Here is a 27,595-nt window from a genome sequence, read left to right as displayed (position 1 = left end):
CAGGCCAAGGGACGCAGACAGAAACCAGGATGCACACTGACCTTAGCCAGTGTGGCACACTTAGGGGAAAAACTGCTACAGTTTGGCTTTGGCAATGATACGAGACAGTGTGGGATTTCCAGAGGTTCCCATGAGCCTCAGCCTGAGCAAGTAGGAGCCACAGAGGGACCAAAACTGGGATCATTTCAATATCTTCTGCCTGAAATCTACCAAGCAGTACAATATTTGCTAATTTTAAATGACGGTGACCTCGAGAGCCCTAGCAAGTATCTCACCTTAAATTATTCATGACAGACCAATGAAAGCTGCAAAGGATTGGCCACCTTTGCCTCAAATCCTCTTTGCAGTCAGGGGCACAGAGGGCACATCCTGGATTCTAAAGGTCTGACCAAGAGCTCAAGGGTCAGCCCCAACCATGTGATCTGAATGACCTTTACAAATGAAAGGGAAATCTATCCATGCAGGTGGCCATTTTTAGCCAAAGCAACACCATGAGTGCCATAGTGTATGTGTGGGAGGCGGGGGCACTTTGTGGCAGGAAGCTGAGAACACCTGATCCCTGGGTAGCTTGTTCATCACCAGACTGAGCCCAGACTGGTGCCAGGCCTAGTGGGCAAAATCCAGGAACCCAAAGGGAATGGACCGCTGGCTGTACTGGCTATAAAATGAAACTTCACTGGGAGAGGTTCCCCTGGGGAGTTAAGATTAGCAACTGGCCATGGGGGTGGGTACTTGCTTATGCATACTGCTTTTACTGAAGAACACTGGCATTTGACATTCAGCAGGCTTCAGTCTTCACCTTAGGTTCTGAATTGCCCAGTGGCCCCACTTTACACTAGTTTTTCTTTCTCCTCTATTATGTTCGAGGCCAGGGAGTCCACCTTTCCACATCTGCACTGTTTAGTTCAAGGGTTGTGGAGTTGCAGATCAGAGGCTCAGAGAGCCTCACATCCATAAAGAAAACCTAACCTGAGCCTCCTCAGCCCACTCACAGGCATCCCCACATAGCACAATTTCACTGCTGTGGCCTTTGTAAAGACGGGCTCTGGGGAACAGTTCTCCCTGGCATAACTCTTCCAATATCGGGGCCTCGTTTACTTTCTACCACTGTAGGCTGCTCAGATGATTGCATTAATCATCTTGCATGCCCCACTTGGGACTCTAAAAAGTGAAACTGTAGACCTGCTAAGAAATAATGGAGCTGGGGCAAGAGCCTACTGACTGATGCCCACTTTGTCCAGGGGCTCACCATATTTCTGCATGAACACACACTCGATAGTTAAGGACACGGGCTCAGTGGTCAAAATGCACTCCCAAATCATTTTTGTAGAACCTGTCCTCTCTACTTGCATGGGGGGGGGGTTGCCAGTAATAACATTTGTGGGTTCTCTGTGGGCTAATCAGCTGAACACACAAATCCCAGCTTCCAGTCCCTTTGTCAGCTCTTTTCTGTGAGAGGCAGACTATAGTTAGTCAAAGCATGTAGACAGAGGTTTCTGTTCCGTCTCATCCTGTAGCCATTCAGTCCCACATAAACACACAGAAGCTTATATTAATTATAAACTATCTGGCCTATTGCTCAAGCTTATTAGTAACAAACTCTTATAACTTAAATTAACCCATAATTCTTATCTATATTTAGCCACATATCTTGGTACCTTTTCTCAGCAAGGCATTCTCGTCTTGCTTCCTCTGAGTCTGGCTGGCCACTGCATCTCTGCCTTTCCTCTTCCCAGAATTCTCATAGTCTGGTTGCCCTGCCTATACTTTCTGCCTGTCTACTTGGCATTTTATTAAACCTATACGAGTGATAAATCTTTACAGTGTACAAGAGCATTATTCCACATCAAGAGCCAATACCATTATCCTCCTGGACTTACAGGGCAAATCACCCAATGTGCAGGTCAACACATTCTATACTGTCACATATGGGAGGGTGTGGATAACTAATCTAATATATTTAATCCACATTCCCCAACCTAGAGTTTATTAGTATTAAAAGTTGCATCTCTTATCTTCAACTACTGATTCCTTTGTCTTATTTGGCTTTAGGTGGATGAGAAGCATTTTTAGGTCCTCCAAGGACAACAGAATTACCCATAAATCTTGCCAAATGCTCAAAGACCAAAGGTAAACATCCAAAGGTGTGTTTTTTTTGTTTTTTTTGTTTGTTTGTTTTTTTTGGCTGAAAAGGTAACTCAGTGTAGAGGGAGCAGCACTGTAAAGAGGGGATGGGTAGAATCCGACCAAACAAAATCACTATGTCATCATGAAGACCAGAGCCACATGCTCACTAGATGGTGTGATACTGAAGACTGGAGTGCAGGCAGTCAGAACTGACCAATTTATTGGGGGAATCAAGTACTAGGAACAGAAAGCTGCAATGCCCCCAGGTTACTGTGTGAGTTCAGTTTGAGGCTGAGCTAGAATGATGTCAGGAGAAAAGAAAAACTAACAATTTACAGAAAGAAAAGCCAGCCCCTTATCCAATACTAACCTCTATTTAAGGTATCACCAAGAAAGGCTTGGCCAGTGACAAATATCTATTTCAAAAGTCACCTACCCCATCTCTGTCTCAGTCTTTTAGATCATTTAAAAGGCCAAAATTTGCTCCTTGAAAACAAAATCCCTTAAATCTTCATTCTGAAGTTCAAATCCCTCTACAGGCAGTAAGTCTTCAAAGTCCACAAGAGACTTACCTTGATCCCACTGTGTCCACTGCATTGCCTATGTCCTTGGGATTCATGAAGTGGCTACCAAGGATCCACAGTTCCATTCACGCCCTACCCACCACCTCATAGCAGTGAGCTTTCAGGTACATAGGTTAAGCCAGGCTCTGTATGAACTTTGTAAGATGGATAAGGATGGTAATGCCTACTGGTTGTAGGAGAATTGATGCAAGGATTACTTGAAACAGCACAGGTAAAGTGCTTTACCTGACACATGGTCAAATAAGTACTGTGCAAATATTATATTTAATCACATGGCACCATTTTCAGTAAAGTCTCAAGCACATTTTCTTACAAGCCCTAGGTAACAAGTAGCAAGGCCAGACAAATGACAGGGACATTTTGAACTTCATCCCTCTGTGGAACAGTCTCAAACTCAACTGTAGCTAGGAACACTCAAATTTAAACCAAAAGGAGTTACTATTACCCAAGCCATCAGATCTTAAAACGTTAATGTTGGGCTAAAACAAAGGATGGGAGAAATGCAGATGTATTGCGTTGTGAACCCATCTGGAAAACACTCTTGAAGTAGTAGGTGAAATGAGAATGTATGCCATTTGGAATCCAGTAATCCTACTCCAAGATGCAAATCCCAGAGCAGAACATCAACCTAACACCCACAAGCTTCCTAGGCATACAAATTCTCAGGGTCCCTGAGGACTTGCAGAATCAGAAGCTTGGGTTTGGGTTTCTTTTAGCAAACTTTCCAATGACTCATAACGTAAGCCAAAGTTTGAAAAACACAGTCCTAGGGTATCGATAGCATTCATGCCCAGGTGTCATGAATAAGAGTGTTGACAAAGGTAAAAGAAAAAAATCAGGAGCTACACTCTCTGATCCATCAACCACAAACCAAATACGTAAATTGTACCACATTCATAGCATGTAATGATCTATATTAGTGAAAATGAACAAATTATAGCTACAAAACTCAACTGAATGAATCTTGCTGACATAATAAACAGAAAACCAAATCATAGAAAAATGCATTATGTATACATGTACATAATACATCTAATGCATCGACTGAATTATATATATACATATATATATAATTATGTATATGTATATATATATTGTCCCTCCCTCCCTCCCTCCCCCCCCCTCTCTGTGTGTAACTGAGTTTAATTATGGTTGTATGTCTCCTCTCATATGTAGATTACAGCCTCAAATCTTTAGACTTGTATGTTTAACCTGAAATAGCTGTAGAAGCCAAGAAACTAGAAAGGAGCCATGGAAAGGGGAAGAGGATTTTATGGGAGAGAAGATGGTAGAACACAGATAGGAAGGTAGAAAGAGAATAATGGTGGGAGAAAAGTATAGCTGGAGAAGGCAATGGAAAGGAAGGGCAGAGATTACTAAATAGTAATCAAAGTACCAGGCAAGAGATACTGCCATACAAGCTGTTGGTAAGGGAAGTCCTAGAATTCCCCCACAATGTGCCCCTAATATGGTCCATTAACTGGTCTTCATTGTCCACTTTAATTTAATGGTAAGTTCCAGCCTAATTCTGGGGACATGGCATACTGTGGTTGCAGAACATGGATTAGTCAAGCTACATATGACCCAAAGGCTTTTTCTTTGCTGACTAGCTTTCATACTACTTCAAGGAACTACATAGGCTGCTGGAGGAAGAAGACCACAACTCACCAACAGTCTTATCCAACTGCAGAGTCCTCCAGTTAAAATGATGACCAGCCTGGCATGATGTGACAACCACTGGCACAACAGTAGTGGGGGAAACCACCAGCCTTCTTGTTGGACTTAAGGCCTGCTTTCTAGAAGGGAACTCATGCCCAATACTGTAAACCTGGCCAGAAACCCATGGCAAGGGAGACCTCCTTAGGACATAACCTACTACTATTGTTCTGCTAAATGGGCATGACAGCAAACTTCCTTCTAAATACTTACCTATATCCACAGATTAGTTCAGTACTCAATCCCCACCAGAGAAGCTTATTTTGGTCAGGGATGACACTTAATGAAGACTCAAAACTGGCCAAACTTCAGAAAACAAGTGACTTTGGAGTGCTAGACCTAAAAGGTGACATCTGTATCTCCCCACCAAGGCTTAGGGGACATTACCAAAGGGGCAGAAGTGAGGGAAGAGTATACAAGACAGAGGCTGAGGGAGAATGCTGAGAATGTGTCTTCTGGATGTGACACTGCCTATATACTTGCACAGTCTCTCTAACAGTAGTCACCTGCACGCTACTTGCATTTTCAACACTCCTTTGTGGAAGTGGGAAGGGCTCATGAGCTACCCCACCATGAGCTAAAGACAGAGGTCCCTGGGGGAAGTGGTGTCACCCCCTTCAGCAGTTTTGCCATAAATTGCCCCTGATCCAGTTGCTTATGGAGACTGACCATTCTTAACCACTATTCCACAATGTCATTCAAGGCTACTAACTCAGTGTAGCCTTAGTAAAAGACAAAGACAGGCCGAAAATCTGTAGGAAGGAAATATTTAACAAAGCAAGCATTTCAATCCAAAAGGTTCAACAAATGAAGAAAAATGAATTTGTATGTGCATGTATGCTTTATACACACACAAACACACACAGATAATTTGGGGGAAATAACACAAGACACATTACTTCACACTCCATATGAACATAAACTCTGGTGTTGTGTGATTTTGAGAAAGTTGGTGTATATCTTGGCTCAACAACCAAAGAGATAGACATCATTTGTTTGTGTATATATTTTAACTATGAAGTGCCAAGATTTAAGAAGCTAAGGAATTAAAATCTTGAAAATATTCATGATGAATGCAAATAATCCACTAAAGACAAACTCACCATTTCCAAAATGATGTCATTTCCCACCCTAAAATGTTACAAGCAATCTCTTGAGTGATCTATTGTTTTCACATTTAAATATGGCGCTGTCTCCCTTTAAAATACAGATTCATGAAGAAGGCTTCTAAACAAAATAATTCATAAACTCATTCATGGCTTCATGTACAGGAGATTAATTCTAAACTGGCATGTAAATTAAATCCATGGTTATGCTATCCTTTTCCCAAAATTCTTACTCACCTATCAGAGAAGACAGAACTATAAATAAAATTTAAGATGAAAAACACAAATGCTATGTATAAATAATCACTTTTATGGTTAAAAATTGTATATCAACAACAAAAAAGTTAAGTAAAAATTAAACCAATAAACTCAGGTAGCACAAAGAGCACAATCTTTTTAATGCACTAAAATGAATTCCAGAGCTGGTTAGATTTCAATCAGTAAAGTGTTTGCTGAGTAAGCTCAGGGGCCTAAGCTTGCTACCCAGAATATATATATATATATATATATTATATATATATATATATATATATATGCTACCAGAATTTATATATATATATATATATATATATATATATATATATATATATATTGGGAACTAGAAAGCACTTGTACTCCAGTGCAAGGGAGATGAGACAGGCAGATCCCCAAACTCACTGAGCAGCCTCTGAGCACTTTGTGAGTTGAAGGCCTAAGAGAGACCCTGTCTCAAAAAACACCACAGTGCCTGAGTAGTGACACCAACATCATTCTCTGACCTCCACACATAGGCACACCTGAACACACACACACACACACACACACACACACACACACACACACACACACTCTTACTTCAAGTCTCCATCAGTGAGATCAAAATAAGAGTTTCCCTAACAAAAATAAATAAAAAAAAATTGTGAAGTCACCTATGGAACTTGAGGTCTCTGACAAACTAGAGACTATACAGCCATCATGAACTGAGAGAGAGAGAGAGAGAGAGAGAGAGAGAGAGAGAGAGAGACAGACAGACACAGAGAGAGAAAGAAACAGAAAGATGAGTATAAGTGAGTACTGCAATTCTAATATCCAACTCAACTCCTTAAGAAAGTTGTGTAAACATTGGAGTGTCCACCCAAATACACACTGGACAGCTGAAAATGAATGGTGTAGGGCGTGAGCAAGCAATCGATGTAAGCCTTTTCAAATGCAAAAGGAACATGAAAACTGGGCAGAGGGCCTTGTTGAGAAGTGGTTCAGTGGTAAGCTCAGAGAAGATATTAAGAATCACCACTACAAAGATTAGAATCTGTTTCTGCAGGAAACTTTATGGCCAGGCAGATCATTCTTTGGTTCTATACCCCCCTTTAAGAAGGAAAAGGAGTGACACGGGAAGTACAGTATTGCAAACATCTCTCCCACTCCATTGCAGCAGCACTGCCTGATGACCAGGACTACAGGCACCAAGGGATCCAAACCGGAAAATCCACAAAAGGTGTTCAGGGGACTGACACCACAGTGGTTCAGATGGCTTTTAGCTGCAATGAGACAATGTTGCTCATTCTCTATTTGTATCATCCTTAAGCTATTTCAACAGCTATTTCTCTGAGTCGTCCATATTTCTGTGATTATAAATGTAGATAACAAAAATACATAGACAGCTTGTACACACTGAGTCCAAGGTGGCAGACATAAAAGGGACCATGACACCATGATCCAAAAAGATACAGAAAAAAAGTAGATGGCATCTATGTCATTACCCATCAAGAAAATGGCTACCACTGGGGGATGATCAGATTTGGAGGGGCTGCTACTGGGGCCTCAAGCTGTGTCTGCATCCAGTACTCTCTAACCAGCATCATCATGTAGGAAGACTTAACAGAATGTACACGTAAATAAACAATCACGTGCATGCACTTAATGCTTCCCTACACTAAAAGTCTGTGAGCACAGGCAAGACAGAGTGTGTGTAAGAAAGTGATCTGAATTTCAAATTCCAATTCACATAAAGAAGCAAGGCATCAAAGTTAATCTTGGAAGGGTTGGTATCATGTGCCCTGTCCTAGAGCAGAGCCACAGGGACAACTACAAGCCAGATTCTGCTGCAAGAAATGCACATTTGCTTATCTCCTAGGCCAGAAACAACCAAGAATGAACATAAGACTTTTATGTCAACCACTTAAGCCAACACAAGGCAAAACTGACTAACTAGATAGATAGATAGATAGATAGATAGATAGATAGATAGATAGATAGATAGGCCATATTCTAACTATTAAAGATCCATGTTAAGTAGGAGTGGCTGAATTCCCTTTTGTACTTTATAAGGCTAACGGCCTAGTGTCATTTAGCTCAGGTCTCTGTTAATAGTTTCCAGCTAGGAAACACAAATTTTGTAAAACAAAAACAAAAACAAAATTAGACAAGTCAGGTATATTCACTCACCCGCAAAGAGTCATGTTACAAGTAAAATATTTATAGGCATTCTCAATAGCAAACAACATATTCCATACAAACTGTTCACAGGAACTTGTTTGAGTCACACTGTTGAGACTTGTGCTTATATATTTTACAAGTATCCAAATCACTTCATTTGTGAGAGGGAAAGTAGTCAAAAATATTCAAACATGGAAAGAGAGACATAAGAAATTAAGCACCCTCAAAATTTAGGAGATGGGACCTTTTGGATTTACAGTCACAATGAAGAAATGTAGGGGGCAAAGTAGCTCCCAAGAAATGTATATTTAGAGGCATTTAGAATATATGTTGAGTTTCATGGTTGACTCAAAAACATTCTTTGTGTATTTGTTAACATCTTATTTGTTGAAGAGCAACAATCTGAAAGACTTTTTGTAAATGATGAGAAACTTGGCTAAGATTTCTTCTTACTACAGGAAACTGTATATAAAAAGAATGAAAATCTTAATTAAGCATCACATTTTGGCTTCAAATGCCAAAGAAGAGCAAAATATTTAAGGCGAAGATTAAATAGAGGGTGTAATATGGGAGTTAACTCTAGAGATGGGAGGGTGACTCAGTCAATAGAGTGCTTGCCATTCAAACATGCAGAGCTGTGCCGGATCTTCCCAGAACCCACAGAAGACATCCATGTGACGTGTCCCTGTAGTTCTAGTGTTGTAGAGGGAGCCGAGGTGACATTGGGGCTTACTGAACCGGCAGACAAGCCAAATCAGCAAGTCCCTATCTCAGAAACTAAGGTGGAGAATACTGAAGAAGATAGCTGATAGGGTCCTTCAGATACCATGCATGCTTCAGCACACATGCACACGAGTGGTTGTAAGCATGTTCTCCCGCCTTCTGTGTGTGTGTGGGGGGGGGAGAGAATGGGAGAGAGAGACAGACAGAGAGAGAGAGAGAGAGAGAGAGAGAGAGAGAGAGGGAGAGAGAGAGAGAGACAGAGACAGACAGAGACAGAGACACAGAGAGACAGTGAGACAGAGACACGGGTTAAATATAGGGGAAAAAATGAACCCTGTATATTAGAACTGAAATACTGTGATATGATTTTACTATGTAAAAAGAGGTCCAGCCTGAGTCAAGTTCAACTTTCTATGACAGACATGATTTTAATTTGGGTTCTGAAAGCTACTCAGCTTGTCTGAGTTTACCTCTAAAATGAGAACAATATCACCTATCCCACAGGACTGCATAAATATTTCACACGGCTGACTCAGCCGCTGAAACAAAAAGCCCTAAGTTTTAAGACTTTTAAATACACTATTGGATATTATATGAAAGTTAGAAAAATAAAAGTATTTGTAAAGTGGCTGCCAACATCTTCGTGTCACTCATTTTCTATGGCATATGAGCTCTTCTGGCCTATTAGAATGACTTACTGTACATTCTAAAGCCTAAAACACACTAAGAAACACCAAAAGCTCTGAGTGTGGGAGAAAACTAAACGGCAATTGTATGGATTCCCACCATAAGCAGAAAAATTAAGAATGTATAAAACTCCGTGCAACAGAAGGAAGCTGGAAAAAATTAGCTTTAATTATGAAAAAATCATTGGCTGACAATTCCAGTTCCAGAATTTCAGGAATAGTAAATATTTCAAACTATAAATCTTTCCATTTACTATCTCTTAGAAACAATTCCTTAATTCATCAAAACACTAAAGAATTTATCAGGAGAGCATATGGGAATAGGAGGAATATCAGAATGGGGAATATGAAGGAATGCACTGTTTAAATTACAATAGTCCGGCCATTATTTTAAAAATTCACATAAGAAGCCTGGCAGTGGTGGCACACACCCTTAATCCCAGGACTTGGGAGGCAGAGGCAGGTCAATCTCTGAGTTCTAGGCCAGAGTGGTGTACAGACTGACTTCTAGGACCGCATGAGTTACACAGAGAAATCCTCTCTTGAAAAATCAAAAGGTAAAAACAAATAAATAAAAATTCACACAAGACCAAGTTAAAATTCTAATTGCAGTATACAGTAGCAGGTAACATTAAGTGGCCCCCTTTCCCACTCCATTCCTTCAAACTTCCTTCCTTTCTTTCTTATTTAATAGTACATATAGGCATATTTGGTTGGGGGGTAGGGGAGGATGTCAGGGCTGGAGCTGGAGAGATGGCTCAGTGTTTCATGGCCCATGCTGCTCTTCCAGAGTACTTTGATTTGACTCCCAGCACCCACAGCATGGCTTACAATTGTCTGTAATCCCTGTTCTCTAGGATCTGATGCCCTCTTCTGGCTTCCTCAAGCACCAGACACACAGTCTACACAGACATACATGCAGGTGAGAGCATGCATCCACACATATAATTAAAAGCAGACAAAAAGCCTTTAGGGATAGAGCATTGGGAATCTGAACTGTCTGTCCTAGCATTTCATATTTACAGTAGTGCCTTCTTTTAAGTAGGCCAAGATGTTTTTTTTTTTTTAATCATATAAAAAACTTTCCCAACTGGACTTGCAAAAACCCAAGGTGAATCACTTATCTAACTGAGGCAGTCAGTTTGCCAGAATTACAACTCATTTTAGACTACACATCCACCAAGAAAATGGATGAATACTTCAATATTCAAGTAGTCAGGAGAATGTGAGAAATATCCTAGTGGTCACTACACGCATGACCTCTCAGACACAGATAACTTGGCACAATATGGTCCTACAATGGGGTCAACATGGATGTTTAACTTCAATTTAGCTCTGTGTCAATTGTTCCCTGCTGCTCCAATAAAATACTGAGCAAAGCCAACCTGGGGAAGAAAAGGTTTATCTGGCTTATACTTCCATGTCACAAAGGAAATCAGGGCAGAATTTCAATGCAGGAACGTGGAAGCAGGCTGTGGAGAAAGCTTGCTCCTCCTAGCTTGTTCAGTTTGCTTTCTTAAGACAACTCTCAGGACAACCTGACCAGACAAAGTACTACACACAGTGGACTGGCTTCTCCATGTCAATCACTAACCAAGAAATGCCCCCACAGGCATGACTTCAGGCCAATCTGATGGAGGCAGCTGTATGACTGAGATGCTCTGTTCCCAGGTGACTCATTTGTGACAAATTGACAAAAACTAACCATCACCAGCTCTTCATCATCCTCATCAACCATCCTTTGGACATCTTAGATGTTGTTTTATCCTGTTTGAATTCCCCAGCATTAGTTTAATTCAACTTCAATTTATTTACTCTGCTTAGTCTTGCATTCCACCTTATTATGCCCTTATCCCCAGAAAACTGTTACCCCATTGACTATTTCAGTAATATCTTCTGTAGTTATTCTAGGTCCATGGACTACTTTAACAAGCCCAAAGATGTAAAACTAAAATATTTTCCCCATACAGCAGGAATTCTCATTTCCATCTGCATATTATACCACAAATTATTAAAGCATTACTCACTGGGGGCTATTGAGAGACTAAGTTATATAATAGAACGATTTCTAACAAACAATGCTATAATAACTATCTTCAAACATTATATACAGGATGAATATGTCATGGATACAGGAATAACCTGCAGGAAAATAACAAGGACTTTCTAGTCAAAGGCCGCATTTTTAATGCTGGGGTTATCACCCAATCCAATGGTTTTCATGGACACTGTGTTCTATCCAGGAAATGGGGCTATAAAAGTAATCTTTGTAACATTAGTTATATTTTTTCTTTAAATTTAATTTCCTCTCATAAATGGTTCACTTCTACTGGTTAAAGTAGCTTAGTCAGTATAAGATATTCAAGTTTAAAAGGCAGGAGTATAAAATATGGATGCCTGTTATGCTACTGGGGAGGATAAGCTGCTGTTGGTGGTTAGTCCTCCAAATTATATCTGTCTCTCTGAGTATCTAAAAAGTTTCACATTTTAGGTATACATCCAAGTTATTCCAAAACAATTAAAAATGAAACATGCTTGAAGTATTTTTAAGCAATCCTAAGAATCACAGAACTGGAAAAGTCCTTAGCAACCAATTAACCCAACAAGAAGCAGGGCAGTAGTGTTGAGGCAAATGGGATCACTGAGCTTACAGAGAATAGACTCCATCTGGAGCAGATTAGGCCCCCAGGCTTCCTGACCTCAGCAGGAGCTCCTGCCTGTGACACTACACAAGAACAGCTGGTGTCTATGCTGAACTATTCTCATGATGCTACAAGTTAGTACCTATATGAAGCAATAAATCAAATAGTCACTTGAAGTCAAACTGTATTGAATACAGAAGGAAATACCTTTCTAGACATTAGATCTCTACATGTGGTATTCATGCGTGTAGAGATAGACGTGTTACATATCTGTATCTCTCTGTGTATATATGCACATGCACAACCCAAGGACTTAGAATGTTGTAACTGCATTTGAAAGCTGACACAAGAAAATATACTGAGTAGTAAAGAATGACTAACAAGGACTAAGGAACTGAACAGTACTTATGTCTAACCTGAATTGCTCCTTAAAAAACTCCATTACAATAGAAATCATAATTTTTAAACCCATATCTTTCAAAATATCTCATTTAGCTTTCAAATTCCCCCTTTTCTGCCTACTTTAAAGTCATCGTTTTATGTTATAAGATAGAACTCTCTTCAGAATATTAATCTATGCATACCTCTTCCCCAGTATGAACAGTGTTAGTTAAAATGCAAGATAACATTTAGTTGAATATAAAGCCCAGCTTTTGTTCAAATTAACTGATATAATTTTGCAAACACTTAAAACAAAAATAAAGTTCTAGCAGAAAAAACAGAGAGATACAAGGTACAGATAATAACTTGGTACAAATTATATTTCAACTCATAATTCTTTACTCAACTTGGAAAGTACTTGGGTTCTATATGTTCTGATGGCAGATATAAAATACTTATTCAAACAAATCCAAATCCCAAATCTATCATATTTTTAAATGGTTGAAAAAATTCACTGCCAAGTCTGAGAAGTTCTTAAACTTGATTACTTTTTGTATTTGAGCCAAAAGAACAAATTTGAATAATGTTAACTTGGGCAAAATTGTGAAGTGTATACATAAACACTCCACTTCTTAAATAACAGCCCTGATTTCCCCTAAAAAATCACTCTTCTAACTTGAGAAGCTCCCCTTGAAAAGAGGGTGGGGTCTGAGGCACTGGGGATTAGCAAAAAGCAACAGCAGTATTTTAAAACAAGATTTAATGCTGCTTTAAGTCTCAACATTTCCCGATTAATAAAGCCCAATCCTTAATGAGGCAAAACAGATTTGTGAATTGCAATTTTTAATGAAAAAAATCAAAGAAGTTTAGTACAATATGCTGTCACTAATATAATCTTCTCCAGGAAGGTTTTGTCTCTACTTGGGAAAAAAAAAAAAAAAAAAAAAAAAAAAAAAAAAAACAGCTAATGAAAGAGCTTCACAGAGCAGACTTCTATAAAGATATGAGAGTCAAACCTCGCACTCTATAATCAAAATTTGAGATTGTAACGGGGGCCTAAATGTGTGATTGTGTCTTTTTAAAATTACAGCCATAAGTACTTTAGGGGAAAGACATTGCCATTCTTCAAATCACACCCAGTAAATTTTGAATGGACTATCTCTTGTTAAGAATCTGATGCCCCCAAGTAAAAGGCAAAGAAAGATACAGTTATGCTCAATGAACAAAGTCTAATGTGAATACCAACTAAGCAGTTTTGCTTTCAAAGGAACTTGGCCTATAAGGGCACATAAAAATCAAACACTGAGAAGAAATCCTTTCTATACATAAAATGATCACTGAATCCTAGACTTCCCACTTCCTGAAGCAAAGCTTAGGTGTTGTGTGCTTTAACTACTGAATATTAACCTTTGCAAATCAATGGCTAATAGGTAGATGAGAAATATCCACAGTGTATGCATTTCTTTAAAAATCCTCATCCAGGGCTGAAACCACATGGGACCAAACAGATTCTAGATTTTTTTCCCCCAACATTAAGGTATTGGCCTTGATTCTATATAATGTAATCAAGTGTATTTAAATTAGAACAACAGGCTGTGCAATTAAATTGTGAACTAGAAAAGCAAAACAGGTTTCTAATCTATTAATTACTGGGTTGGTAATAACAGTAAAATTGATTTTTTTCCTAACAATAAGTCTATGTAACGGCTTAAAAGCTACTTACATACTTTACAAAGGATGCTAATCATAACTTTGTGGCATAATGCTTTAACCCTCAGCCAGTCAAGTTTCATGTTCAAATTCTATTTCATTTCATGTAAAAGACAATGCTAACACCTTCAATTTAATAAAGGAGAAAAGAAAATCTTGGAAGGTGACTATCTTGTTATGTAAAATTAATCAGGATTACATAAATCTAAGTAGAAGCATAACTAAGTAAAACCCAAGCATGCAAAGCAAGGCACATGGACTGTTCTCTTAGGAATCAAAGGTATAGTATGCTCTCAACAGTCATTGCTATGTAACTGGTCTGAAAAGATAAGGTTGCTCTGTATTTGCACTAATAGTCTGTCCATTCTCTGCTCTAAATCCCTTGCTGCTTAGTCTGCACTGGAAAGGAAAAAAAAAATAAAAAGCAACCAGAGACTTTTAATAGCAGATGACTGCAGAGAAGCCAGCCACGCTCACCTTGCAGATAGATCTTTGTTGTTCTGGAGTGGAAAACAGACCTTTAGCTCAAAGTCACTGCTAATCTCAGTTGTACAATCCACATGGTGCACTTAACCCTAAAACCCATGAGGCAAAACTGGAATGTCTGCTCCTATGACCTTTCAAAATCCCTCAGTGTGTCTGCAGTCATGAAGGGGAAGGCTGCTGCATACTCCACGGCAAAGTTATAACACCCCTTTCACAACAGTTCATCCAAGTCAGGAAAGAGACAATGGGAAGACATGCGAAGGGAATATTAAACCTATACTGAATGTTTATAAAAAGCATTTTAATGCCCAAGTAAAACAGGGCATCCAAAATTCAAATTCACACTGGACTTCAAGATAAATGGGTAAAGGAGAAAGGGAGACTCTCCACGCATTAATGCTCAACACATGCCCTAACTTCACTGATCAATATTTGATTAGAAATCACGTTTTCTTAAAAAGTTACTAACAAAATATTCATCTATAGCTGGTATGGAAGCAAGGGCAATCAGTGATGTAAAAAAATCCCGCTTTGAAAAGTGAGTTCTTTTGCTTTAGGGCTTCTCCTTTGTTAATAAAGAGAAAGAAAATAAAATGCACATAGGGTTTCTTAAGTTTGTCTTGTCTTCCCCTCAACTTCAAACGCTGGAAGCACAAAACTCTTTTCCTTCTTCCCCTGCTATCTAACCTCTTTCAAAAAAAGAAAGAAAGAAAGAAAGAAAGAAAAAAAGAAACCGTTTTAAAAAGAAGAAACAATAAATGAAGTGACAGGAGGTTAAGGAATGAGGAATGTAAGCAAGGAGAATAAAGGGCGGTTTTATAACAGGAGGTATTTTGTTAGCAAGTGACTGGCAGGTCTCCTCCAAGTTACAAAGAATTCCATCCGCTCTCCAAAACTGCAGAGGCCAAAAAATGTCTAGTCTAATAGTTCTGAAATCCCAGAGTCAGGGAAAGCATTGGGGGAGGGTGGGGAATGAGTGAATGGGGGAAGGGGGAGAGAAAGACCAGCAGGAGAAGAAAGAACAAAAGGAGAAATCCAAGAAAGGGGAAGGGAACCAGAGGACCAAGAAGGCCTAGGAGTGGGCTCTGGGCAAGCAGGGCAGGGCCACACTATGCAGCGCAGCGCACCATGGACAGGGCTCTGAGGCTCCGGGCGGGCGCGGCCCACACCCCTCTAGAGGGCGGCGGGAGAAAGAGCGAGCCACTGGGCGCTGGTCCTGTCCCGCTTAGGTGACCGCAGCACTCTCCGGCCCTGCGGCCCCAGTGCACCAGGCCCTGACCCGGGAGGGGAGCTAACAACACCATCTGTGCCCGATCCTAACGCCCGCGGGGTGGCACTTCCGAGCCTCGCCCGCACTTGGGGCTACCATCCTGTGGGCCATCCTCTCCTCCGGATGGGGGTATGCATGGGGCTCCGAGTGAGTTTCGCTGCCATGAAGCGAGGGTGGACACACCCCTCTCCCCCTGCCTCTATGGGACCCCAGAGCACATGAGTACAGACTTAGGACCCCCAGCTAGACCCCGCCCAGCGCGAGGGTCGCATCCAAGGCTGTATGGCATGGCCAACAGGACCTGCTGGAGACCGGGACTGGGGTAGGGACATCCTCAGCCAGGATGCCTCGGAAAAGTTGGGCTGGGGGCCTGTGTCGCTGAGTGGCGAGAGAACTCTGGACCTGCCTAGAGCAGGTGCTTCCAGCTGCCGCCAAGTCTCAAAGTACAGTCAATGAAAAGGCTCTCTGGCGCTCTCCCGAGAGTGGGAAAAGTGAGGGTGGCTCCAGGCAACTATGTCCCCAGTACCCACTCAGGGCAGAGGTAGCGGTACAGAGAAAGGAACGTATATAAAAAATGCCCAAGTAATAGAGACTTCTCTCCTGGTCTTGTACCAAAGATGCCGGGCCAGAAGCGTGTTGAAGCGCCTGCCGGCAGACACTCTCTGTGGCAAGGGACCAGATTCGCGTTCCAAGTGGGGCCGACATAGAATATTGCCAGGGCAAGAGAACCAAAGGCCAGAAGGCAACTCTGAGCTGGGATGAAGACAATAGGACATAGGAGCCCCTGCGCACCAGGAGGCGCGCGGGTGCTGGAGCGGGGTGGGGTGAGGCAAGTCCCGTAACTAAGACACCGGAGTGAGAATTCCTAGTGCAAACTCGCGACCCCTCCCTGAAGAAATAAACAAAACAAACAAAAAAAATCGGATTAAAGTACAGTGTGAGGGGACGAAAGGCACAGAAAACTACAAAACCTAGGAGTTATCCTACCTCACCCTTCTTCTGCCTGGGGACATTTCGAGCTCGCCTTGGCCCAAAGGCGAAGCCAAGGAGACCCTGTGACCAAGGCTCGCCGAAGAAGCTGCGGTAGACCAGCTAGTCAGGGAACCTGGCCCGGGAGCTTCATGCCTGTGCAGTTTCTTGGCCGAGCGGTGTGGCACCTCCCTTCCCGGGTGCTCAGCCGGGCCCCGCAGCGGCGCGGGGAACAAAGGGACCCGGCGCCGCACGCCCCACCCCGCTTGCATCCCGACCCACCCGGGACCTCTGCGTACCTGAAGCAGGGCCGCCAGCAGCGGCAGCAGGGTCCGCGGCGCTCCCGCTATCCGGCACATGGAGGCGGAGAGGGGCCGAGCGAAGAGCCGGAGGCGGCGGCGGCGGTAGCAGCAGCAGCAGCAGCAACAGCAGCAGCAGCAGCAGCGGAGCACCAACAGCAGCGCGGAGACGGCTCCGGGCAGTGGCCACCCCTTCCCTTCCCCTCCCCTCCCCACCCCCTTCTCCGCTGCTCTGCGCTCCCCGCCAATGAGAGCGAGCTGGTAACAAATAGCGGGCCTCGGAGTCCAAGCCGGACTCGCACCAGGAGTAATAAAACAGACGGGAGATCAAGGAGCTGGGGAGGGGGCGGGGAGAAGGGCGGGCTGGCGGGCGAGCGGGCGTGCGTGCGCGCCGAGAAGTGTGTGTGTGTGCGTTGTGTGTGTGTGTGTGCGTGTGTGTGTGTGCACGCGTGTGCGTGTGTGCGGGCCGCAGCGCAGGCGGCTTGGGCTCCGGCCGGAGTGCAGCAGCAGCCCCCCGAGATGCAGCGGCCCGGGGACCTTGGCGGATGGAGGAGACGGAGGTGGAAGCCCGGCGGGTGGCGCTCTCAGGAGCTCCTCCGCGCGAGCTTTAGAACCCCTGCTTTTCCCTTCTCTGGGCGTCCTCTCCGGGGCCGAGCGGTGCGACAAAGCTTCCGGGGGTAGAGCGCTTCGGGGGAAGGGCGCTCGCGGCCGTGCGCGTTGCGCCCACAAAGGGCGACGGTCCCACTGGCCAGGCCTCCGCGGCGTCCCCTTCCCTGCTCCGCGGCCACTTGGAGACTGTTCTACTGCTGCGGCCGCGTGCGGGGGGTGGGGTGGGGGGGTTGTCACGGGGTGGGAGGGGGATGCGCGGCCGCTGTGGCGTTGGCCGTGCCCCTTGCCGCTCGCGCGCGTCGGCACCGGCCGCCTGGTCCTCGCCACTCGCGCGCACCGCGAAGGGTCTCCGCCGGCGCGACCCGGGCGAGCTGCAGCCGCTCTCCCGCCTGGCCGCACGCGCCGCCCGGGCCTCCCGGTCCCCTCCCGCCGCCGCCGCCGCCGCCGCCGCCCGCCCCCGCCTCCCGCCTCCCTCCTCCCGAGCCTCCCGCCCGCGTCGCGGCCAATGGGAGGCCACCGAGCTGCGGCGGTAGCGGGCCGGATCCACGGCAGCCGCCCGCCCCCGCCCTGCCCAGCGCTCGGTTTTCCTTCTGCTGCAGCCCGCGGGGGTCGCCGGAGGGGTGGCTGGAGTATGAGGAGCGCCGCCCAGCAGGTGGAGGGCTGAGGGAAATAAAACTACTTGCGCAGGAACTTGCTTAGCGGTGGCCCTGGGTTAGTTCTGCTGAGAGGAATCCGTGGTGACTGTGAATCGAGGGTGGAAGGGAATGATATCTTTGGTAGCCTAAAGCATGGGTTTTCTGTTTTGTCATTCTTTCCAGATAGGTTATTTTTTTTCCTGGCACTGCCAGACACAGCAAAGTAGCAACGCAAGCAGAGCCCATCCTAGCCATTGTTGTCTTGAGCATCCTGCCAGCAGGGGAGCCCAGGCCAGGCTCCTCTTTGGTGTTTGCACCTCTCCAGCCCCCAGTCATTGCGGATGTACTGGAATGACTCAAGTTTCTGTGTTCTTGTTTGGCTTCCCCCATCTCCCTCCCAACCCACACACACAAAGGTGGGAATTTGAGAGTGCGTGCAATTTTATTTGAAATCTCTGCTTTCATATTTTTACCGGTTCCTGGCGGTAGTCACGTTTCTAGGCAAACATTTACAGGGACTCCCTCCTGCAGCACTGCGCAGCAATTAAAAATGAAATAAACAGAGAAGCATAATGAAAATAGGATTGGAAAGATAAAATGACTGCTGCAGAATTCACACCAGATTAAAGATTTTTGTTTCCTTTGAGACAGGAACTAGAAAGTGTGAAACTTTACAAGTATGGTCACAAGCATTTTGTGGAATGGTAGGGGGCCAGAGCGGAGCGCTTGATTCTTGCAAGGTAATCAAACAGCTTTTTTGCCCCCCTAGAACCTTGATTTTGTGGAGATAATGGGGGGTGTTTGCTTTAGAGGTGAATTAAACAGTCTCTTATATAAGCATTTCAACACATTTGAGGTCAATTAGCTTATTTGAAGTAAACGAATATATTCAGTCTCTATTGCAGTCTCTTCAGCTTTGGGCAACTGAAATATTAACATTTGAATCTGAGTTTCAAGACACTGATCATTTAAGAATTTGATGATGAACCTGGAAAAAATCAAATACTAATTTCTTTGACATAACTGATGCAGCTTTTAATAATGTACGATTGCTAGTTAGGCTTTTAAATTTTTAATATTAATTGGAAAGCTTATTCAATTTTAATTAAAACATAATATTGCAATCCACGTTTTATTACACTAAAATTTTCGTGGCTTTCTTCGCAAAAGATAAGAAAGGTCATGTTAATTAATTTTCAAAGATGAGATGAAGGTCTTGGGCTAATATAGTAATCAGGCCAGCTTGTTCTCCCGCCCCCTTTTTTTCCTTCTAAATGTTATTGCCATAGGACTGCTAATAGCAGTAGAGTTACCTTCACAATAGCATGTTTATAAATTCCATTTTCAGAAGACATCAGTCTGGGAGAATAGCTCCCATCTCCACCCTCATGATTAAACTGGACACTGGCTGTGAGATCTTTGGCGCATTCTCCCTTGTCAGTGCCTCTTGATGTTTATTGCCACGATTGCCACGATTAAAGTTACGACAGACTTTAACTTGAATAACTTTTGCTTGTGGTATCATTTGAGTAAAGCTTTAAACATTGTAGTCCCCATAAGTTTTTTTTTTTTTTTTTTCAGATTCCCCAAATCTACTTGTGAGTAACTAACTGTCTTGTTGGTCTCTTTCTCTGGGTACAACAGTTTTGTTTTATTTCATTTTTTTTATTACTCAAGTGAACACTCCAAAATCTAATTTGCATGATTGTCAATTGTCAGTAGTTGTGAATTGGGTTGGATTCTTGCCTGACTTTAATTTGATCACCTAACAAACTAAACCATTTTAATCAGTCTCTGATTGCAAGAAGGACTAGTCTGATCTAATATCATGTTGTTGAAAATTGAGTACATCCTTATGATGCTAATAAAGTCAATCTAGTATTGACTGTTATATTCACACAGCATTTCCTCCATAACATTGTACTCAGCATCATCTAACAGGTGAGTTTCTTTCTCTAAACCAGTGACAGCACCACCCCCAGACAGCTATTCCTTGCTCAGAATATTGCCTGTCTAAAGTTGTAAAGTCTGGCTTTCCTTCATTTATGTTATTGAACTTCAAGCATGCAAGGGGCTTTCTTGGAACCCAGAGAAATGATTGAGCAATATTAGTTTAGATGAGATGGAGGAAGATTAGAAGAATTATATAAATGAAGAGTGGGCTTGTAGACCAAATCAATCTTAACTTCTATGCAATGGCCTATACCGTTTTTAATACAAGAGGATGTCAAATGTGTATGTACGCTTAGCATTGTTGGCTGTCTGAATCAGTGAGGACTTGGTCTTCAGAGGATGTAGATATCCGCATGATTCATTTGCAAACACATTTCAAAGCACAATCACAATAAATCTTGCTTTGTGTTTTCTCAGACAGGAGACACTAAATGTACAAATGCCTTTTTTTTTTGTAAAGGGTTCTCACTTTGAAAACAAATGTCAAACTGTAGTCGTCTAGTCTGTAGCTTCCTGTCCTCCACACATCCTCTGCAGACATGCCTTTAGGACAGGGCTCAGTGCTGCCCAGCCCAGCTCTTCCCAAACATTGAATAGAATCTTTTCCTCTCCTCCCAGGCCCCAAGGGAAACTAGGTTAACCTTCCTTCCTTCCAGAGTATCCTCAGATTATCCTTTTCTCCTCAGTTAGCTTCAGTCTGCAGTAAAGCTGACCTTCCTTGGGCAGTATTCCTTTCATGGAGTCACTGAATGTTTTTATATGTGATACTTCAGACTCAGTTTGTACTGCGCCTCATTTCAGAGACAGGGGTATCCACGGTGTAGGAGACTACCAGGAGCAGGTGGAGAACTCAGTGCCAGCATATTATCTTGCTACCATTTTAACCTCCCTTCTGTATTATTCTAGGGAGCCCCTTTAGAAAGTTCCACTGTAATCATTTTTGCTTTTCAAAATATGTATGAAGTTTGGACTAGAACTCTGCATCCTGTCCCTTGCTCCCATATCAGCTCTCTGGCATGATACCCTTGCCTTATTTAGTGTGATTTTAGCATTTGAGGATCCAACTCTCCCATAGAGCCTGGCTCCCAAGAACATACAGTGGTTCAGACAGAGAAGTTGTGATCTGTTCTGACACCAGACCAGACAAGTGATTTGAAACCTATGAAACAGTCTTGTTAAAGTATATGATTTACCCCTTTCAGTATTTGCAAATGAAACTCAATTATCCACGTGGAAAATACAACAAACTAATTTGAAGTATGCATGGTCATGTGAGTTACAAAAGTTTGATGAGCAGTAGTTGGGTAGAGCAGAGTAACTTATAAGCAGCCCCTGAATTACAGTGAGCTTCCTTCTGGAAAGTAGGAGACATAGCACACAGATGGGACTTTACATTCAAGCACACCTGACTTTGAGTATTTTTCCTACCAGCCTAAAGGCTCTTTTATTTCCTTATTTCGAACATGAGAAGAATTCCAGTATTGCTTGAGAAGTATATGAAGACGGAGGACCACAGCTGGGCTTCAGCATTTAATATATGTATATTAAATATGACGACTTCCATGGGGATCCCTAGGACAGTTACTCAGGATCTCAGGTCATTTTCTTCCCATGTCCGCAGTTCTGTCTTCAGCGCTTCTCTATTTGTTTCTTTTCAAGATTTATACAGAAAACTAGCACCGAAGAGAGAGCTCAGCTGGTAAAATGTGTTCCCCCAAATCATAGGGACTAGAGTTGCATCCCCAGGTTCCATGTAAGCTGTGAGGAAACGGTCATCCAGCTGTGGAGAGACAGAAGACAGAAATACGGATGTGTTGGCCTTCATCTGGGCTACTTGCAGAAGATTGCCACAGCAGGACTTCCTGTTCACTGTCTGCACTGAAGAAAGAGCAGGAGGGTCAGAGGATATCGTGCTCAGATAGCTTGCTACAGGCCCCAACCAGTTGTGTGCATCGGCGATCTAACTGCATGAGATGCCAGGGAAGGGCTAGAGGTGTCTAAGCTTGCAAAGGCAGTGAGCTTCATTCACATGGACATCTATGTAGACATGTGAGCATCCATGGGGCACTTCTCATCCATATCAGGGTGTAGTCTTTCCAATGTGGCTGCTTTAAGGCTCTCGACCATAAACCCATACCTATTGTTCTGTCAACAAGCCTAAACAAACCCACTGGTTCTCTGGGGAGAACTTTGTCACTGGCACCTTAGGAGGAAAGGTAGACATTCTTAATGTCTCCTTCCAGGGAAGGAATTTTAGCAACACCATGTCTCAAAAGGTGGAAAGTAGATTATCTTCTGACCTCTACAGACATTTGTCCCCCAACACACACACATACACTCCACTCATTAGTGCACACACCCAATAGTTTTATTTAGTTTGTCCAAGCTTTAGTGAACAACAAAATTTGTATTGTAAAAGGCAATGCTGAGTAAATAATCTATAGACCAAGGGAAAATAGAAACTTTGGTGACTTTATGTAGACATGCAGAAACACTAGTCTGGCCATATCAAAATATTCATTTGAAACAACATATTTATTGTCTATGTATTGATTTATTTGTTTAAAAATTAATTCATTTAAAAATTATTGCAAGAATTGATAAGTATCAGGCCTGCACCAAGGCTTGTTTTGCTTAGACCCTTTCTTTTGTGAACCTTATTTTTATCTTATTTTTTCCTGAACCATTTCTTTCCTATGTACTTCAAGGACAAATTGCAAAAATAATCCCTAGAGTTCACTTAAAGATGAGCTACATTTAAGGAAATGGGATCCCTGTGATATCACCAAATCTTACCTGTTGTACTGCAAGGGTGAGTATTTATTTATGGGGTGGCACCAGCATGCAGGTTACTTGACAGGCAGAGAGCCTATTTCTCAAGACAAATAGAACTGGAGGAAATGAATCACTTGGAACCTTTTGGTAAGGGTTAGTTGTACCAAACTTTTGCCCTTGTATCCTTTTAAAGGCAAAGACTGACCTTCAGGGGAGTTCTGAACTACAATTGTCATTGGGTAGAGGATAGTAAAACGTATTTAGTTTCTGGGCTTAACACTCATTATGCCCTTTCCTCCAGTGAAGAGTGACATAGTTGGTTGAAGTATTGGTGTGAGCTCTGGAGACCAGTATTGCCCTCCCAAAGCTATAGCTGGTTGAATAATCTTAAGCATTCCATTTAATTTCTCTGCATTTTTCTTATCTACCCCATGGAAACAATGCTATCTTCCCTTAGGGAACACTGAAAGCAGTAAAAAAAAATGTCAGTAAAACCCATTTAGTTCTTTAGAGGGAAGGGCTAGGACTAGATAAGGCTGTGGTATTCTTTAAGGCTGTGGATTTAACTGTAAGAGGAGTAATTCTCTCACATCTAAATTTAAGTCACACTTTAATGATGGGGTATCATCAAGCCAAGGAGTGCTTGTTAAATCATTCTCTTATCCACAAATGTTTAAAATAACATATTTGCCTTTCCAACTCTAAAAGCAGCATTCACTGATAGTTGAGCAAATCTATCATTAATTGTACTGCATTCATCCACAGATTATGTTTCTTCTTCCTTATATTCTAGCACAACCTTGGTAGGGATAGCCTGAGTTTTCCTTTAAAATGATAGCTGTAAGAAAGGAAAAAGGAAAGGGGGGACTGGTGAAGTGGTTCAGCGGGCATAAAGTACTCACTAACTAAGCAAGAGGACTGTGTTCCCATCCAGCACCAGGTAAAAGGCAGTCTTGGTGACTCACAGCTGTAACCCCAGTACTAGGAAACAGAAACAGGCAGATCCTGGGGAAAGAGGGCTGGGTGGACACTCTGTCTAGCCCAAATCAGTGAGCTTCGGATTAAGTGAGACACCCTGTATTAAAAAAAAAAAAAAAATAAGGTGCATGGAGATGGTGCAAAAGGACGTGAAAGAGACTGAATAGGTGTGGAGGGAGAACCAAGGGAGAAAAGACTCAACCTCTCTCCGGGTCTGTCTGTCTATATATGACTCTGTCTCTCGGTGTCTGTCTGCCTCTCTGCCTCTCTTTGTCTCTGTCTCGCTGGGTCTGTCTGTCTCTCTCTGTCTCTGTCTTTCTCAGGATCTGTCTGTCTTTGTCTCTGTCTCTCTCTCAGCAACATTCCCCTTAATCACAGAATAGAATGTATGCCACGTGATCCATTCTTTATTTAGCAGCTCAAAAGTGTTGAGTGATTACCACAGAGAAGCAGCATCTTTGGGAGTTGTGTTATTGTTTTTTTTTTTTCTTCACAAACATGTTTGCAAGAAATGAGAATATTCTCATTTTTAAACTTGTTTTGACAGCCAATAATAAATATGTTTGCATTGAAAGTTAATTTATTAATGCTTGATAAATATAAATCTTTTTAGAGAATCTTGAAAACATGTAAGGACTCAGCTTATAGAAAGAGGCTTTTGAAGTATCAGGTCATCTATTCAATTCAGACAGTGAATGAAAGAGAGGGGCAGAGTCAAGGGCATGTAGGTACAACTGCCCAACAAGGACAAAAGTCCTTGAGGCTTGCTCTCCAAAGCAGAAGGGGCTCAGGACTCCCAGGCCAAACCCCAGAATGCTGATGAACTCCTTATCTTAGAGACTGCTCAAAAAATATTTGCCCAGTTTTCAGAGTGAGTCACAAAGGAAACTAGGACGTGGGATTTGGACAGCAGCATGGGGCTGCCTTTCAGAACTGATAAAAGGTCTACAGTACAGGGCCGCTGATATGCAATCCAGGGTATTTCGGTCTGTCCTTTCCCAGAATTTGCATGTTGCTTGATAAGGGCAAGACACAAACAGAAAAGAAGTTTCTCACCAGATTCCTGCTGTTATGCATTCACTGTGCTCTTCTCTGATCCAAAACTATGACTTAAGCAAGTCATAGCTACCTACTCAAGCTTCCAGCACTCTACCACTGACCTTCCATAAGGATGGGGTTACATCTTGTTTTGTCATTCAAAAGTGAACACAAATACATGCATTAATAAAAGCAGATATATGTTGAATTCCTAATACTTCTCTCTCTTTTGAGTTCCCTATTCTTCTATAGATATTTCTAGATTATTGATGTTTAATTTTCTTATCTCTCATTCCCACATTTTGCCTTCTCTTTGAAGATACTTTTCTGGAGATCCCTTCCTCCCCGGTCTTCCAGGCTTTTTATTGTAGACATGTGAATGGTCTTCATTTCCAAGAATCTTTGATGGCTCACTCATGATTTCCTTTATAGTAACTGCTCTTACATTATTAATGCAAGAATGTCTTGAGTCTTTATATTACTCACAGGAGTTTTTGTTCTTTTCGTTTGTCTGCCTCCTGCTTTACCTTAGCACATTCTATGATACTCTTCTCACACTGTAGTATTTTATGTTCAAGTTATTCGTAGGGCTGGAAAGATGGCTCAGCAATTTAGCACCCTGGGTGTTCTTCCAGAGGACCTGTGCTCAATTCCCAGCACCCACACGGCAGCACATAACGATGTGTAATTTCAGTTCCATGGCATCTGATGCCCACTTCTGACTTAGGTGGGTACTAGGCATCACATGGTGAACAGACATCCACAGAGGCAAACACCCAAACACATAAAATAAAAATAAGTATGTCTTTAAAAGTAAAGACATTTCTGGTGAGTGGTTGGCAGGATTTCACTTAGTACCTCAGCTTTCAGTAAGATGCCATCTGCCTAGGTTTATTGGAATAATGAATCCAGAGCTTCAACTTGAGATTTCTCAAGTTTCCTGCTCCCCAACTTTTCTTGGCCTTTCACCACATTCTCATGGTGGAAAAGCTATTGGTCTGCACTTCATGCTCCCTGGCTCTCTCTGTGTGGGGCTAGTTCTGCACTGCAAAGTACAGGAAGAAACTTCTCAGGTTAGGCTCAAGCCCCACTTGATATAAAATGGATAGTGTCATCACCACAGATTACCTTTTCCCCAGATCATCGTTTTAGTCCCTCCAGTTTTCATCTTTTGAAAGAGGATTCTTAATGTGTTTTCTTTATCATAATACTTATGGAAACTATTTTCAAAATATTAGATATATTGAAGAAATCCAAGGAGGTACATTCACCTTAATGAGTTCCACTTGAGCTTGTTCTGACTAAATCAGCCCTGAATAAAGTACTTGTCTGCATAACATAAAGAGATTTGTGTTTCCAGAAGACAGCAAGAAATGAAAACTTAGAATGTTTGTAGTCCAAACCTGAAGTCCATGGTACAAGGGAAAGAAATACTTAGTGACTAAATATTGGGCATGATGATCTTCAGATTTCTGTTGTTGTGTTAGACTGTGAATGTTTATATGTCCTAGGAATTATTTACTGGGGGACCTATTGTGTGTCTTATTCAGAGGATGCTATTCAAGCCATCGAAGACAATGGCAGGCAAAACCCAGCATTCATCTGTCCAGTGAGTTTACTGGGATTGCTTACAGGAGGACCGTGAGTGAGCGCTAACTTAAAGAACAGGGTGATTTGGGAAACTGCATCTCAAAAATGGCCCCAGGTTACCTATAAGATGTCTCCCAAAAGCAGCATCATTGCAATTGCTTGTGCATCTTGCAGGTAACTTGTTTCTGGGGAGGTGTTGACCTTTTTATTAATGGGAGAGCAAGAAAGGTTCTACTAAAGCTTGTGAGACCATGATCCCAGTAAGTTTGTCTCCTCCACTGGGAATGTTTCAGTTGAGAAGAAACTACAACACCACGGGGATCTTTATGGATAATATCGATCAGTGGGTGTTTTTACTATACATTGTCCCAAATATCCCTTACCCCTGTTAACACCCTTGATATTAAGAATCATGAATAAGTAATTATTTGTTCTTTATTTTAATACTGTAACTGTAACCTTCTATTATTCATTCGAAGCCTTACAAAGTTGAATTTTGTCATCTTGTTTTCCTCATGGCGTCACTTCAGCTACTATCACATGATGATTCCACACTTGGAATTAAGATGTTGCGACTGTGCTATTCAGACCGATTTTATAAACAAAGATAAATCAGTCAACATTTCACTTGACACTGGATTCCAAACAGTTTAAGATATGTCTCATGGACACATAAGCTACTAGTAAGTATCCAGCTTATAGGAGAGAAAATGCAATTTTAAATTCTATAAAAAATTTTTCTTGAGAAGAGATTCTTCTGGCTTTTATTTGTTTTATTTTGTTTGTATGTTTGCTTTTCAATGTTTATGTCCAAAGTGAAATCCTAAACTGAGATTGAGAACCAGCTGTGTGATCCATATCACACGTTTGTTTCTTTTCCCCCTTGGCTAGCTAGAGGACAGG

General features: G+C 42.3%; 1 protein-coding gene across 1 annotated transcript in view; it reads right to left on the bottom strand.

Moving 5' to 3' along the window:
- The window catches only part of Cdh2 (cadherin 2), a 221,976-nt gene extending 204,648 nt beyond the window's left edge, over positions 1–17,328 (bottom strand). The window contains exon 1 of the mRNA XM_027404378.2: positions 17,115–17,328. Coding sequence (XP_027260179.1) covers positions 17,115–17,174 — 60 coding nt within the window. The 5' untranslated portion in view covers positions 17,175–17,328. The remainder of the gene's footprint in view (positions 1–17,114) is intronic.
- Between the last annotated feature and the right edge of the window lie 10,267 nt (positions 17,329–27,595).

This window comes from Cricetulus griseus, chromosome 2, assembly GCF_003668045.3.
Source record: "Cricetulus griseus strain 17A/GY chromosome 2, alternate assembly CriGri-PICRH-1.0, whole genome shotgun sequence".
Lineage (NCBI taxonomy): Eukaryota > Metazoa > Chordata > Mammalia > Rodentia > Cricetidae > Cricetulus > Cricetulus griseus.
This window is presented reverse-complemented; position numbering and strand designations above follow the sequence as displayed.